This window comes from Macrobrachium rosenbergii, chromosome 48, assembly GCF_040412425.1.
Source record: "Macrobrachium rosenbergii isolate ZJJX-2024 chromosome 48, ASM4041242v1, whole genome shotgun sequence".
NCBI classification, from domain to species: Eukaryota; Metazoa; Arthropoda; class Malacostraca; order Decapoda; family Palaemonidae; genus Macrobrachium; species Macrobrachium rosenbergii.
Genome location: NC_089788.1, coordinates 11463002 through 11478001, shown reverse-complemented (window position 1 = coordinate 11478001; position 15000 = coordinate 11463002). Strand labels below are relative to the sequence as shown.

At 39.8% G+C, this 15000-nt stretch overlaps 1 protein-coding gene across 5 annotated transcripts in view; it reads right to left on the bottom strand.

The window, feature by feature from the left end:
• Positions 1-15000, bottom strand: part of Remo (Remoulade) — a 502829-nt gene that overhangs the window by 450588 nt on the left and 37241 nt on the right. For all 5 annotated transcript variants that reach the window (XM_067091346.1, XM_067091350.1, XM_067091348.1 and 2 more), the window contains one exon: positions 10920-11427. In XM_067091346.1, the coding sequence (XP_066947447.1) occupies positions 10920-11383 (464 nt within the window). In that variant the 5' untranslated portion in view covers positions 11384-11427. The remainder of the gene's footprint in view (positions 1-10919; positions 11428-15000) is intronic.

Sequence of the window (15000 nt, the reverse complement as noted above, 5' to 3'; positions counted from 1 at the left end):
ATTGACAAGGAACAATGCCGATAAAAACGGCTCTGAAAGGCGATACTTAACGACATTATATTATTCGAAGCTCCTACCGTTATTCGAGACGACGCAGAGGAAAGTGGAACTAGTGTGTGAATGTGTGAAAGAAAAATAAAAATACTCATGAGTGTAATAAAATACAATATATATTTTATATATACAGTATATACACACAGTATATACTGTGTGTATATGTATATATATATATATATATATATATATATATATATATATATATATATATATACATACGCATGAGTGTGTGTGCTCAAATAGTAATATAAGCTATACTGTATACCACAGAGATGTTACAAGGATGATTCTCTTACATTTGTTCTTCCTGTCAATCACAACCACTACATAAAGAAAACAAATTATCATGTCTCCAATTACTGATCCTTAGATATGTAAAATGGTGTCCTTAAGTAGTACTCTTCAAAATCTTCAACTTTTGTCTCATACACTTGCGAAGTCTCATACGATGAGCAGCAATTCCTCTTCGAATAAAAACATTATTCGTTTCTTTCGCACTTTCTTATGATGGAAAAGCTACTGTACTGCAAAAATATTAATTCCTTCAGGATACTCAACATTTTCCATGGAGGATAATATAAAATTCCATTCACCATGCAAACCTTTAGCATTATTCTATTCTCTAACACCTTCAATATCATTTCAGGTCAAACCCTAGGATTTTTCATTACATAAATGCTACGCTTATGACGCCCATTCAAGCCGAGCCATTTTCTTTCGTGACCTGTCACTCATTACTACAGCACAGACGTGACTTGACATTTCCGGCATAAATTTCTAATTTGCCTCAGAGGAGGCCCCTGTGAGGCTGGTTGCCTTATCAGGTCTATAACCGTAAGTGTAAACAATTCTCGATATTTCAAAATTTCAAAGCGGGAGACTGAGTGTGTGGTCACGTCCATCTGAAGCTGGTGTGAAGAACCACAAACAAGCACTCCTACACTAGCATCCCCAAAGTACTTCAACAGTTTTCGCAATTTTTCCTCACTTTCAACATCCAACACAGCATCAGTTTCAATCGTGAGTCACTCGAACTTTAAACTCCATATCAACAAGTAAAAATTGCGCCTAAGTTTCTTCGGCGCAATCGAGTTTTCTGTACAGCCGCTACAGCGTATAATCGAGGCCACTGAAAATAGATCTATCTTTTGATGGTCTCGGTATAATGCTGTATGAGCCGCGGCCCATGAAAATTTAACCACAGCCCGGTGGTGACATATCCTACATCGCTGCCAGGAGCACGATTATGGCTAACTTTAACCTTAAATCAAATAAAAACTACTGAGGCTAGAGGGCTGCTATTTGGATGTTTGATGATTGGAGGATGGATGATCAACGTACCAATTTGCAGCCCTCTAGACTCAGTAGTTATTAAGGTCTGAGGGCGGACAGAATAAAGTGCAGACAGAAAAAGTGCGGACAGAATAAAGTGCGGACTGACACACAAAGCCGGCACAATAGTTATCTTTTACAGAAGACTAAAACCTTTGTCCATACCAATCCACTTAATTTAGGATTCAATTACTCGATTATAAGAATTCCTCCAATAAAGTTATGATATGTAACCACACATTTCCCGTGTTCAATTTGGTTAGTGGGTAAGTAAATTTTGTACATTTTTCTAATAATTCCCGTTCCATTTCTTAAAGGATACCACACATCGGAATGAATGAATAATCAACGAGTTGGTTTCCATGGTGACATGGTAAAATTTGTATCGATACCTATCAAGAGTTCTGGAGTTATCCTGCAAATGGACACAGAGAGAGAGAGAGAGAGAGGGAGAGATGTAACTCCTTCCAACTTCGATTCGCCTCAGAATAAAATAACTTGACTGCTCTTACGAGATCCCTATACATTGTCAGAACTGCTCAACATTCACTGAATGCTGCCTCACGGTATGATAAGATCCACATGGCCTTCTCACTTGACTCCTCTGCTACTACGCCTCAGACTCGATCTAAAATCCATTTATCTTTCTCAACGCCGCGATGCGCCTTCTCACTGCCATACATTCGTGGACAGAGAGAGAGAGAGAGAGAGAGAGAGAGAGAGAGAGAGAGAGAGAGAGAGAGAGAGAGAGATACACACACATAAAAGCAAGAGACTAAGCCTAGGTTTTTCGAGCATTGGACAATCACATACATTCGTGTAGGGTGTGTGTGTGTGTGTGTGTGTGTGTGTGTGTGTGTGTGTGTGTGTGTGTGTGTGTGTGTGTGTGTGTGTGAGAGAGAGAGAGAGAGAGAGAGAGAGAGAAAAATAAACACACATAAAAGCAAAAGACTATTCTTAGGTTTTTCGAGCACTGAATAATATCAAACATTCGTGTACTGAGAGAGAGAGAGAGAGAGAGAGAGAGAGAGAGAGAGAGAGAGAGAGAGAGAGATACACACAAAAAAAGCAAAAGTATACCATCAAGTTTTTCGATCAGTGAATAATCTCACAGCGCATAATGTTCAATATATGAGAAGTTCCATCAGTATCCCCTTACCCGTTCTAGAAGGAGATGGGTGAGGGGAGGGAAGTGAGAGGAGGGAGGGAGGAAGAAAGGGGGGAGAATATAAGAGAGAGGGGGGGGACACCCAACCCGCAGAGAGTACAATATTTAGCAGCGTCTATTTCACCTCACAGCTACGGACTACATACCTTGATAAAAAAAAATCTCTTAGAACCTATTTCAAATTTTCGTAAACAGGTTATGTATCATAAATTTATGCGAGAAATTCTTATAAATGAGTAACTGAATCTTGAATTAAAAGGATTGGTATGGTCGTAAGTCTTAGTTTTCTGTAAAAGAAAACTACTCTGCCGGCTTTTTCTGTCCGCCCTCAGATCTTAAAAACTACTGAGGCTAGAGGGCTGCAAACTGGTATGTTGATCATCCACCCTCCAATCATCAAACATACCAAATTGCAGTCCTCTCGCCTCAGTAATTTTTATTTTATGTAAGGCTAAATTTAGCCATAATCGTGCTTCTGGCAACGATAAAGGATAGGCCAGCCATGAGCCGTGGTTAAAGTTTCATGGGCCGCGGCTCATACAGCATTAAACCGAGACCACCGAAAGATAGATCTATTTTCGGTGGCCTTGATTATACGCTGTAGCGGCTTTACAGAAAACTCGATTGCGCCGAAGAAACTTCGGCGCATTTTTTACTTGTTTACTTGTGATATTCACCTCTGCTTCAGATTTCATTAATATTACAATTTCGCTTATATGAATGAATAACTTACTTCAGGACCTTAAGGGTTCACAACTTCCAAAACATTTTCTGCAATACATTAGTACATCATACGTCTTGGATCTGGTTACTGGAATTGGAACTGGAATTTAAAATTTAGTCCAAAGGCCAAACTCTAAGATTTATGAGGTCATTCAACGCTGAAAGGGAAACTGAGAGTGAAAAGGTTTGAACGGTGTAACAGCAAGAAAACCTCGCAATTGCACTTTGAAACAATTGTTAGGAGAGGATAGGAAGTAGGATGGTAGAAAAGGAATATGAAAGTTAGTACAGTAAAAGGAACGAAAGGGGTTACAGCCAGGGGCCGAAGGAACACCGCAAAGAACCTTAATTAATGCCTACAGCGCACCGCGTGAGGTGCACTGATGACACTACCTCCTTAAGGGTTAAACTGATTATTTTCCATTTCAATTTTTGAGGGACTGGTCATTTTCTCTTAAGTTAACCTAAGTGACTGTCAAGATTTGAAACTATGTCTTAAAAGTATGTCATTAAACTCCTCCCATTATTTCTAGGCCTGTTTATCCCCAGATGCAACATGCACTGACTCCTGAATCCATTCTAATTAGGTGCATGCAATATTCTTGCACCTCGCCACTTGCATTAGAGTTTACAAGAAGCATTTATCTCCCTTTCCTTCAAGTGGAGAGAGAGAGAGAGAGAGAGAGAGAGAGAGAGAGAGAGAGAGAGAGAGAGAGAGAGAGAGAGAGAGAGAGAGAAAACTGTCCTTAGAGGATCTTTGTTAAATATCGGTACTGAAAACTATATCCTCAGAAGCAAGATTCAGAAATTCCTACACCATTTTATGTCATTCTTTTCTAGTTCAATAAAAAAAAACCCTAAAAGTCAATTGTCTTGTTCACAACGATCACTTCTCTATCTACAAAGGAACAACTTCCTCTCGTCTGATGACCTTACTCGCATTCCCAATGACCTCCTTAACTCAAAACAACTCGGCATTCCAACCCAATTCCAGCCGCAATGAGCATTCAGGAACGCGCAATTCCAGATCTATGCAATGGACTGAATCGAATGCAATGCAGCGCAGTTGCAATTCCGAAACAGGCAGCCACATCAGGGAAATGACCTGAGATGTCATTCCGGGTCTTGGCACATCTCCAAAGCGCAGGAACCGACGTAATGAGTTTCATACATCTCTCCCGGCCGAGAGCGATTTGTGGCCAAAGTCGGCGACATTCACTTCACCTCGATCCTGCTCCTCGACGATTGCTCAGGGATATTCGCCCATGAATTCCATGGCCGCGCTTCGTCCCGTCTCGGGTTCAGAACAGAAGAATAGAATATAAAATTTAGGCCAAAGGGGCCAAGAGCTGGGACCTAGAAGGTCATTCAGCGCTGAAACGGAAACTGACAGTAAGGAGGTTTGAAAGGTGTAGCAGGAGGAAAACCTCGCAGTTGCACTATGAACCAATTGTTAGGCCAGGGTGGAAACTAAGATGGAAGAGAATATGAAAGGAGGTACAGTAAAAGGAATGAAAGGGGTTGTAGCTAGGGGGCGAAGGGACGTTGCAAATAACCCTAAGTAATGCCCACAGTGCACCGCATGAGATGCACTAACGGCACTACCCTCCTTCGGGGTATCTGAGGTTTAAGAATTCATCTGACTGGAATTTAAAATCGCTGGAGCGGTGTACTCCAGCCTGGACGTCAAACAGCTTCTCAGGATCTGAACTTTTTAGAATAAATTGCTTAAAGCAGTGGCTACCTCCTTCTTACTTTAGATGGTCGCCTTTAATACTGTACGTTCGCCCCATGAACATGTGCGTGCTACTCACTTTGCTGAGCATCAGCAATCAAATTGATACCACTCTGGCAAATAACAAAGGTCCTTTTTTTTTTTTTACCTTCAAGCTGTGGAATGTTTTCCAGGCAAAAATAATCATATATAAGTTTAAAGGTCGCCAATGAATAGCAGAGGCAACGGGCAAGTCATTGCCAGAACGCACAATGCCCCAAGGGCAAAATTTATATGATAGGCATGAACATTGCCCAACGACTTTTCACCCACGCAAGACCTGGGAAAGCAAGGCAATGGCTACTGATGAATCAGCAGGTGGACCTTTACTACTGCTATTCATGAAGTTAAGGCTGTCACTATACTGTATCCATATAAACTAACAACTGCCTTGGTTTTCAGACTTGTACTGGCTTATATGAAGACATTTAACTGATTGTCAACTTATAGTTGATACTTTTTTTACTATGTTTTTTTACGCATAGGCATTCTTTTCTACGGAAGTTGCTTTGAATATCAATGACCATATGTTGTTCCACGTGACTGTTCGCTAATTTCAAATAATAATAATAATAATAATAATAATAATAATAATAATAATAATAATAATAATAATAATAATAATAATAATAATAATAATAATAATAGTCCAAGAAAGTTTTCCTCGCAAATACAGCCAAAGCGCACTACTATTGTCCTTAGCCACTTATCTAGATGAAAGTTGTCAGAATAATGGAAACGGGCAGATAGATGGAACGGTAAGATCGTATCCCCTTTAAGGGGAATTAGAATCCCTAATGTTCACGCTCACACACGGACACACACACACACACACACGAAACATCCCATAAACACAGCAGCCACTTTAAAAACATATTCTGGCTCTTTCCAGCCTTTTTCCCATCGACTCCTCTCCATCTTTACCTCACCCACTTCCTCCAACGCCACCACCCTCAAAAAAAGGAAAAAAAACAGGGCGGGAAACAAATTCCCTCCTCTCGGCTACATGGCGACGCTGCCGTCGGGAGAAATTCTTAAACGACTCCAATCAAATCCTCTTATAGGTGTTGGCGGCGACAGAAGCGGCAATTGAAGTTTTCTTAGAGGGGAGGGAGGGGGTTACGAGGGGAGCAGAAAGTGGGGGTTGGGGGGAATTAGGAAAGGGGATTAGGAGGGGGGTAGAAAAAGCCGTGGAAGAGGAGAGGCGTCCAAAGGCAGCAAGGCTCAGTGCGATAAAAATACCTTTGCTGAGGGAAAAGATGATGGAGACGAAGGCACTTAGGAAAGAAAGGGGAGTTGGGGGAGGAGAGAGAGGGGGGAGGGGGGATGGATTTGAGGATGGGAGGGATGAAAGAGAAAGAAATAGAAGGGGGGGGGGATTGAAAGTAGGGTTGAACGCGGGAAGTCGAGCAGGGAACAGAACCGAAAGAAAGAGACGACTCGACTTGAAAAACAAACGGAAGGCACAGACTGAGAATGAAAACAAAAGAGAGAAAAGATCTTGTAATTAGACACAGACAAAGGATAGATAAAAAGGTGGCTGGTGCAGGGGACAAACAAAACTGTCAAAATATTTGTGCCACAATAAAGAGCAAAGACAGTTATTCGAAATGAAACCAACTTTTCCCAAAAGAATGGAGACAACGCCTTTCGATGCGTGTATCCGTACTCGAATTTGCTAAATATCTATATAAACCTCTTTCCTTTCTTTTCTATCTGTTTTCATCTCCTTTCTCGTCTTCCAGCTTCTTCAGAGGAGGTTACAAGAAGACTCAACAAAGGAGAGAGAGAGAGAGAGAGAGAGAGAGAGAGAGAGAGAGATAGAGAGAGAGAGAGAGCGCGTGTGTACGCAATCTTCTCGGAGATCAATACGTGACACAGACAGATACTTAGCAATGTATGAAACACAACTTCCGAGGCCAAACCTCTCCTTTTTAGCTTCAAAGCTGGTTTTGGCTTCTTCACTTTTTCTTGGTTCCTTCAATTTTTCTTGGCTTCTTCAAAGTTGATCTTGGTTTCTTCAAAGGTGGCTTAGTTTCTACAAAGCTGATCTCGGTTTCTTCAAAGTTTTTTTTTGCTTTCCTCAACTTTTTTTTTTCTTGTTTCTTCAAAGCTGATCTTGGTTTCCTCAAGGCTGATCTTGGCTTCTTTAATTTTTCTTCCTTTCTTCAAAGCTGTTCTTCCTTTATTCAAAGCTGGGCTTGGTTTCTTCAAATCTGATCTTGGTTTCTTCAAAGCTCGTCCTGGTTTCTTCAAACCTGATCTTGGTTTCTTCATAGTTTTTTCTTGCTTTCTTCAACTCTTTTTTCGGCTTCTTCAAAGCTGAGCTTGGTTTCTCCAGTTTTACTTTCTTTCTTCAAAGCTGATCTTGGTTTCTTCAAAGCTGTGTCTTCGTTTCTTCAAAGTTTTTCTTAGTTTCTTCAAAACTGATCTTGGTTTCTACTGAGCTGGTCTTGGTTTCTTCAAAGCTCTTCTTTGTTTCTTTCAAGCTTTTCTTGGTTTCTTCAAAGCTGTGTCTTTGTTTCTTCAAAGTTTTTCGTAGTTTCTTCAAAGCTGGTCTTGGTTTCTTCAAAGGTCTTCGTTTCTTTAAAACCTTTCTTGATTTCTCCAAATTTCTTTGTTTCTTTAAAGCCTTTCTTGGTTTCTTCAAAGCTCTTTGTTTCTTTAAAGCCTTTCTTGGTTTCTTCAAAGCTCTTCTTTGTTTCTTTAAAGCCTTTCTTGGTTTCTTCAAAGCTCTTCTTTGTTTCTTTAAAGCCTTTCTTGGTTTCTTCAAAGCTCTTCTTTGTTTCTTTAAAGCCTTTCTTGGTTTCTTCAAAGCTCTTCTTTGTTTCTTTAAAGCCTTTCTTGGTTTCTTCAAAGCTCTTTGTTTCTTTAAGGCCTTTCTTGGTTTCTTCAAAGTTTTTCTTAGTTTCTTCAAAGCTGGTCTTGGTTTCTTCAAAGCTCTTCTTTGTCTCTTTAAAGCCTTTCTTGGTTTCTTCAAAGCTCTTTGTTTCTTTAAAGCATTTCCTGGTTTCTTCAAAGCTCTTCTTTGTTTCTTTAAAGCCTTTCTTGGTTTCTTCAAAGCTCTTCTTTGTTTCTTTAAAGCCTTTCTTGGTTTCTTCAAAGCTCTTCTTTGTTTCTTTAAAGCCTTTCTTGGTTTCACAAAGCTCTTCTTTGTTTCTTTAAAGCCTTTCTTGGTTTCTTCAAAGCTCTTCTTTGTTTCTTTAAAGCCTTTCTTGGTTTCTTCAAAGCTCTTCCTTGTTTCTTTAACGCCTTTCTTGGTTTCGTCAAAGCTCTTCCTTGTTACTTTAAAGCCTTTCTTGGTTTCTTCAAAGCTCTTCCCTGTTTCTTTAAAGCCTTTCTTGGTTTCTTCAAAGCTCTTCCTTATTTCTTTAAAGCCTTTCTTGGTTTCTTCAAAGCTCTTCCTTGTTTCTTTAAAGCCTTTCTTGGTTTCGTCAAAGCTCTTCTTTGTTTCTTTAAAGCCTTTCTCGGTTTCTTCAAAGCTGAGCTTGGCTTCTGCACTGATTTCCAACACCGATTTTCTTAGCATTTTTTCTTGCCCGTTTTGATGCAATGCATTAATACCCCTACAACAATTAACATACTATTATAATATATTTATTTTGGTATCTATTTATCTATTAAATCATTAATTTACGTATTATTTTATTTTCTAATAACTGATATCTCCTGTCTGTAAAGCCTAGTATCTTCTGATACTTTCAAATAAATGCCCTACTCTTTGGAAGCATGAATTTCGAGTCATTGGCCCTGTAGGCTTGTTTCATATGAATGAGGGTTTGTTATAATAATAATAATAATAATAATAATAATAATAATAATAATAATAATAATCTTTTCTATCAATACTTATCCATATTCATATCTTCATATTCACAGTACACACACACGATTCAAAAATGTCTATATAAAAAGATCTTACTTTCTCCAGCAAACTCCTCCCGGAAATTTTCTTCTCTCAATATTTATCCACATTCATTTCATCTATCAACACTGTAAAAAGAAATACAGAAACAACATCTCTCATTTCCTCCGCCAACTCCTGCTGCGAACTTTCAATCTCGCCTTGGAATAGCCCCAAAAAATCACCCCAAGAAATCGCCCCCAAAAATCACCCCCAAATTCGAAGCCATTCTTGAACGTACCCAGCACCAGTCTAGTCTACTACTCCAAGAGTCATTTTTCATGTAACCCATAAATTTCCATCAGGAAATGTCACATAAAAAAAGAAGGAACACGTTTCTTTTGGCAATATCCGACGCATTCCTTGATTCGAAACTTTCCATCCAACCCGGGAATGCTGCTTGAGTTGTGACCGTGCACTCACTCACTCACTCACTCACTCTCTCACTCTCTCCCGACTGCGTTTCCTCTCTAAGTTTTCGCGCGAAGTAGTTCAGCGGAAGAATCCTCGCTTGAATGACTGTGACGGCGAGGTGGAAGTTGAAATTATACAATATCAATCATTCAGCAAACGAGACTTACAAAGCGCAGGCAATTTCAAATGCGCTCTCTCAGCTTCAAGATTTCTATTTACATCATATGACAGGATTGGTATTCCAGTAATGGAAAGACGGAAGTAGTTATGACTGGATTGGTATTCCAGGAATGGAAAGACGGAAGTAGTTACGATTGGATTGGTAATGCAGTAATGGAAAGAGGGAAGTAGTTATGACTGGACTGGTAATGCAGTAATGGAAAGACAGAAGTAGTTTTGACTGGACTGGTACTGCAGTAATGGAAAGAGGGAAGTAGTTATGACTGGACTGGTAATGCAGTAATGGAAAGACGGAAGTAGTTTTGACTGGACTGGTACTGCAGTAATGGAAAGAGGGAAGTAGTTATGACTGGACTGGTAATGCAGTAATGGAAAGAGGGAAGTAGTTATGACTGGACTGGTACTGCAGTAATGGAAAGAGGGAAGTAGTTATGACTGGACCGATATGGCAGTAATGGAAAGACAGAAGTAGTTATGAATGGACTGGTATTGCAGTGATGGAAAAACGGAAGTAGTTATGACTGCATGGACTGGTATTGTAGTAATGGAAAGAGGGAAGTAGTTATGACTGGACTGGTATGGCAGTAATGGAAAGACAGAAGTAGTTATGACTGGACTGGTGTTGCAGTGATGGAAAGACAGAAGTAGTTATGACTGCATGGACTGGTATTGCAGTGATGGAAAAACGGAAGTAATTATGACTACATGGACTGGTATTGTAGCAATGGACAGACAGAAGTGGCTATGACTGGATTGGTATTGCAGTAATGGAAAGACGGAAGCAGTTAATTTTTTGTTTTTATCCTTAAGTTTCTGTTGAATATCAGTGCATCAACACACATGCAAGCGCAGGCCAGATAATTGAGTAATTTCATACTTATCTGTGTGCCCTCAATTATGACAATAAATATACTTATAAAATAACAATACAAATAACCAACATTACTTGCATGATTTTTTGTTTTGCAAGAGTACTTGACTAATAACTGAGTAACTGCACATTTATTTGTGTGCTTATGGTTCTAAAGGAATTGTGTAATAAAAATAGTCAACTTTACTCACATGGCTTGGTGTTGTAAATGTACCTGTAAATTAAGTGAGCAACTTCGAACTTACCTTCGAACTGAAAAATATATATAATTAATAATTACTATCGGTGCCGCCAAGTAAGGAAAGTCTGTAATGACACCAATCAACCACCGAGTGACTTTCCATTTAACCTAAGGAACAAAATCACTGAAAAAGCAATAAACGATGCAGTAAATATAAAGAGGAAATGGAAAATCTGTACTCACATGATCTTGGTGTTGTTGGGATCCCACCAAATAAGAAAAGTCTATACAATAAAGAGGAAAATCTGTACTCACAAGATCTTGGTGTTGTTGGGGATGCACTGAGGAAACACGTCGAAGAGGGAGGTGATCCTTAGGTGGTGGTTGCGACACCAGACCTTCAAGGACAGGGGCTCCGTCCCTCGTATGGCCGACTCGCTGGCCGTCTCCTCATGGCCGCACAGGTCCTCGCACTGGAGGGACGCGGGCGTGACGTGGGCGGGGAGAGGGGGCGTCGTGGGCGGAGGAAGAGGGTCCTCCAACTCGGCTAGAGAAACGAGGTCCTCTCCGCCCACATCTCCCCATTCCTTCTCGCCCAGCTCCCCTTTGCTGACCGAGTTATCTCCCCCGCGCGCCCCGATTATCAAGAGGGCCACCCATATCCAAAAGAGGGCGCGGGCGTGGGCTGAGAAGAATCGGGCGGCGGCGACGGTGGTGGTGGTGGGTAGGAAAGGGACGGGTGTGGAAGGGCATGGGCGGAGCGCTGTTGATCTCTTCATGGCCACAGTACAGGGGCGCCGCCCACGTCACCCATAGTCACCACCTGCGAAGGAAATCGAAACATACACATAAATACGAGGATCAATGCTCTGGCAGCTGACATAACACTCAGAGTGGCATTCTTATTGTTACTGCTACTATAAACAGCTGTTCAATAATCACCGAGACCTATACGAAGAATTCTCCACTCTAGCAAATATTTATATTCCCGTAAGTACAAAAGTATGGGATACAAAAATGCCTCGTGACAAGGGACATAGAGTAGAAATTGCACAAACCAGTAAAAGATAATGAAAGTGGCTGCAAAAGGAGAAAGTACAGAAGAGAGAAATTGCAGAAACCAGAAAAAAAATAATGGAAGTGCCTGCAAAAGGAAAAAGTAAAGAGTAAATGTGAGAGTAAGGTTATGTTGGTACACTGAAAGCAACATGGTGTCATATATTTACTTGGATGGAGGGTGAATGGAAGCGGTTGATTCGTATAAGCACTTGAGAATAAATATAGAATGAAGAGGGCGGGATGAGGAAAGAAATGAGTCACAGAATATGTGAAACATGGTGGTATCAGTGAGCATGCAAAATACCGGGAAAGATAACTGGAGTGTCTACGGAAGCCAATTTTAAGATGTATATAAAGGGCCTGTTGAGCCAACTTTCCTATATGAAAGCGAAGTGTGCTGTATGAACCGCTGCCCATAAAACTTTAACCTCGGCCCGGTGGTGGCCTATCATATATCGTTGCCAGAAGCACGATTATGGCTAAATTTAACCATAAATAAAATAAAAACTACTGAGGCTCGAGGACTGCAATTTGGTATGTTTGATGATGGAGAGTGGATGACAAACATACCAATTTGCAGCCCTCCAGCCTCAGTAGTTTTAAAGATCTGAGGGCGGACAGAATAATGTGCGGACGGACAGACAAAGCCATCTCAATAGTTTTCTTTTCAGAAAACTAAAATTGACTGAAAATGTTGACATAAACTGTTTCCTTAGATAAGACGCAGAAGAACTGAGAAGGTGGGATGTGGAGATTCACGGAGGTGATAAAAAGGTCTGACATAGGCGGAAGGCTAGATCGGTGTGATGTGAAATGGTCTGTTCACGTGGAAAGAATGAAGGATTATATGTAGTTTAAGAGACTGTATAATTATTAAGTGTTATATGAGGGAGAAGAAAATGAAGACATGAAATATGAAGACAGATGGTGTGAAAGACGTAATGAAAGGAAAACCCTTAACATTCAGGAAAAGTGAGAGTACGTTCAAGACAGATGTGACTGGTGCAGTCTGCCGTAGGGGGAGTTTATTGCGCCTCTAATCAGTCTTCCGGGTGAGTGCATGAATCAATTGAATTTTCAGGGAGTTTTCTGAAAAGGGTGCTTATCCACGATTCAGCAGATAAAAGTATGAATGAGCAGTGAGCTCTGTGTTGCTTTTTGGTTATAGGGAAATAACCTGTATATGTATATATATATATATATATATATATATATATATATATATATATATATATATATATATATATATATATATATATCTGAAAAGGGAGACAGCCATGTTTCAGCAGTTCAAGTATGAATGGTCATTGGCCTTTGCCTTCTTTTTGTTTATCAGGAGCAACGTTCTATTATAGGAAAGTTATATATATATATATATATATATATATATATATATATATATATATATATATATATATATATATATATATATATATATATATATATATATACATGTACATTTATATATTATATGGTACGGAAGGTTCAAAAGAGAAGATTCTTTATCTCCAAGCTTTCTGGGGCTCGTCTGACTCCATCTTCAAAGAACCAAATAATACACAGTGAATCTGTTTTTTGGAACTGATGCACAATTATATATATATATATATATATATATATATATATATATATATATATATATATATATATATACACACATACAGGGAGAGAAAGAGAGAGCGCGCATTCATATCTTTTTACACGAAAATAAAAAAAAAACTCTCTCTCCTAGCAACACATACAAAGCGCATAACATCGTGTTTATCCAACGCCAGCACCATCCTCTATGGCCCATCTGCGAACACCCGTTCACACCAGCCTTACAAGATCACACAGCGTAAAATCCCATACGCACATGAAATAAAATGAACATTACACGCCCATCAAAAAAAAAAAGGCCCAGAGAGAGAGAGAGAGAGAGAAGAGAGAGAGAGAGAGAGAGAGAGAGAGAGAGAGAGTCCCTTCATCTAAGCCAAATAAGCATAAAATCCACCATCCCGCCCTCTTCCTTTCTCTCCATACACCCCACCCAGCAACATCAAAATCAAACAACCCCCTTCCCCCCCCCATCCCCAACCTTCCCCTTTCTTTTATTATCCCAATAGCCTATACGAGGTCCTAATTTTGCCCGGCGCGGGAGAGCAACAAGGGCGAAAATTCCGCAGCGGAACGGTGCTGCGGAAACCCCTACCGACATCCGCACACCTCTCGCGGCGCCCGATTGAAAAGGGGGTAATAATAATAAACCCTGCTCTTCGGTCACTTGATTTCCTAACAGACAAACAAACAGAGAAACAAACACACGGCGGGACTGTCAAAAGGGCCGCCGCCTTCCAAAAGGGTGCGATTCGACCAAGGCGAAGAATCCTCTCGCTTCCCCTCCTCAAAGTTTGTGTCTAGGTCGACGAACTGCCGACGGCCTTCCTCTAATTTCTTGAATGACTTCGAGTCCAATGACTTCGGCAGCTTCCCCACTTCTCGCCTCTGGTCTTCGCAGATTTCGCCTACAGGCTCCTTCTTTGTCAGTGTTCATCCTCCTATTAAAATGAACATACTTTTTTTTTTTTAATACCTTGTAAATTAGTGGTGGTTTGGAACGTCATGTCAACCACTTCCCAAAGAATCACTGAGGGCGTCTTGAACGTTTTACATATCAGTGAGTGATAGGGGACAAAATATGGATCAGTTTTCAACAAATTTCTGAAGGTTCTGAAAATACATGGATTTTCTTGCTGGCAATAAACAGAAGGAAGTGAATGAGACAACCTATGCTAATTTCAACTGGCCCCTACCCAAGAATTTCAGAGAACCGTAGCACTATATACATATATATAATATATATATATATATATAAAATATATCTCAGAGGCCAAGGAGGACTTAAACTTTAATAAATACACACACACACATACATATATATATATATATATATATATATATATATATATATATATATATATATATATATATATATATATATTATATATATATATATATATATATATATATATATATAATATATATATATATATATATACATATATGTATCACTTTTAAACGTCCTTTGAATAACGCTAAGAGATTGCCTTTGAAAATTCTACCCAAAAGTACCGAAGACTATATGAATACATTCACTTCTCCTTTTCTTCTCCTTCCTCTTTTTCAGTGAGTGTACCAACTATCCTCCCGACCACACTCACAAGAGCACACACCCCGTAATGAAATACGAAGATGGGTGAGCAAAATGACTGGTGGCTGGCTCTACTGAATAATTTATCCTTTTCTCCTGGACAACAACGGTCTCATACGTTGAACACTTTTCGGCGAATTTCCGCAG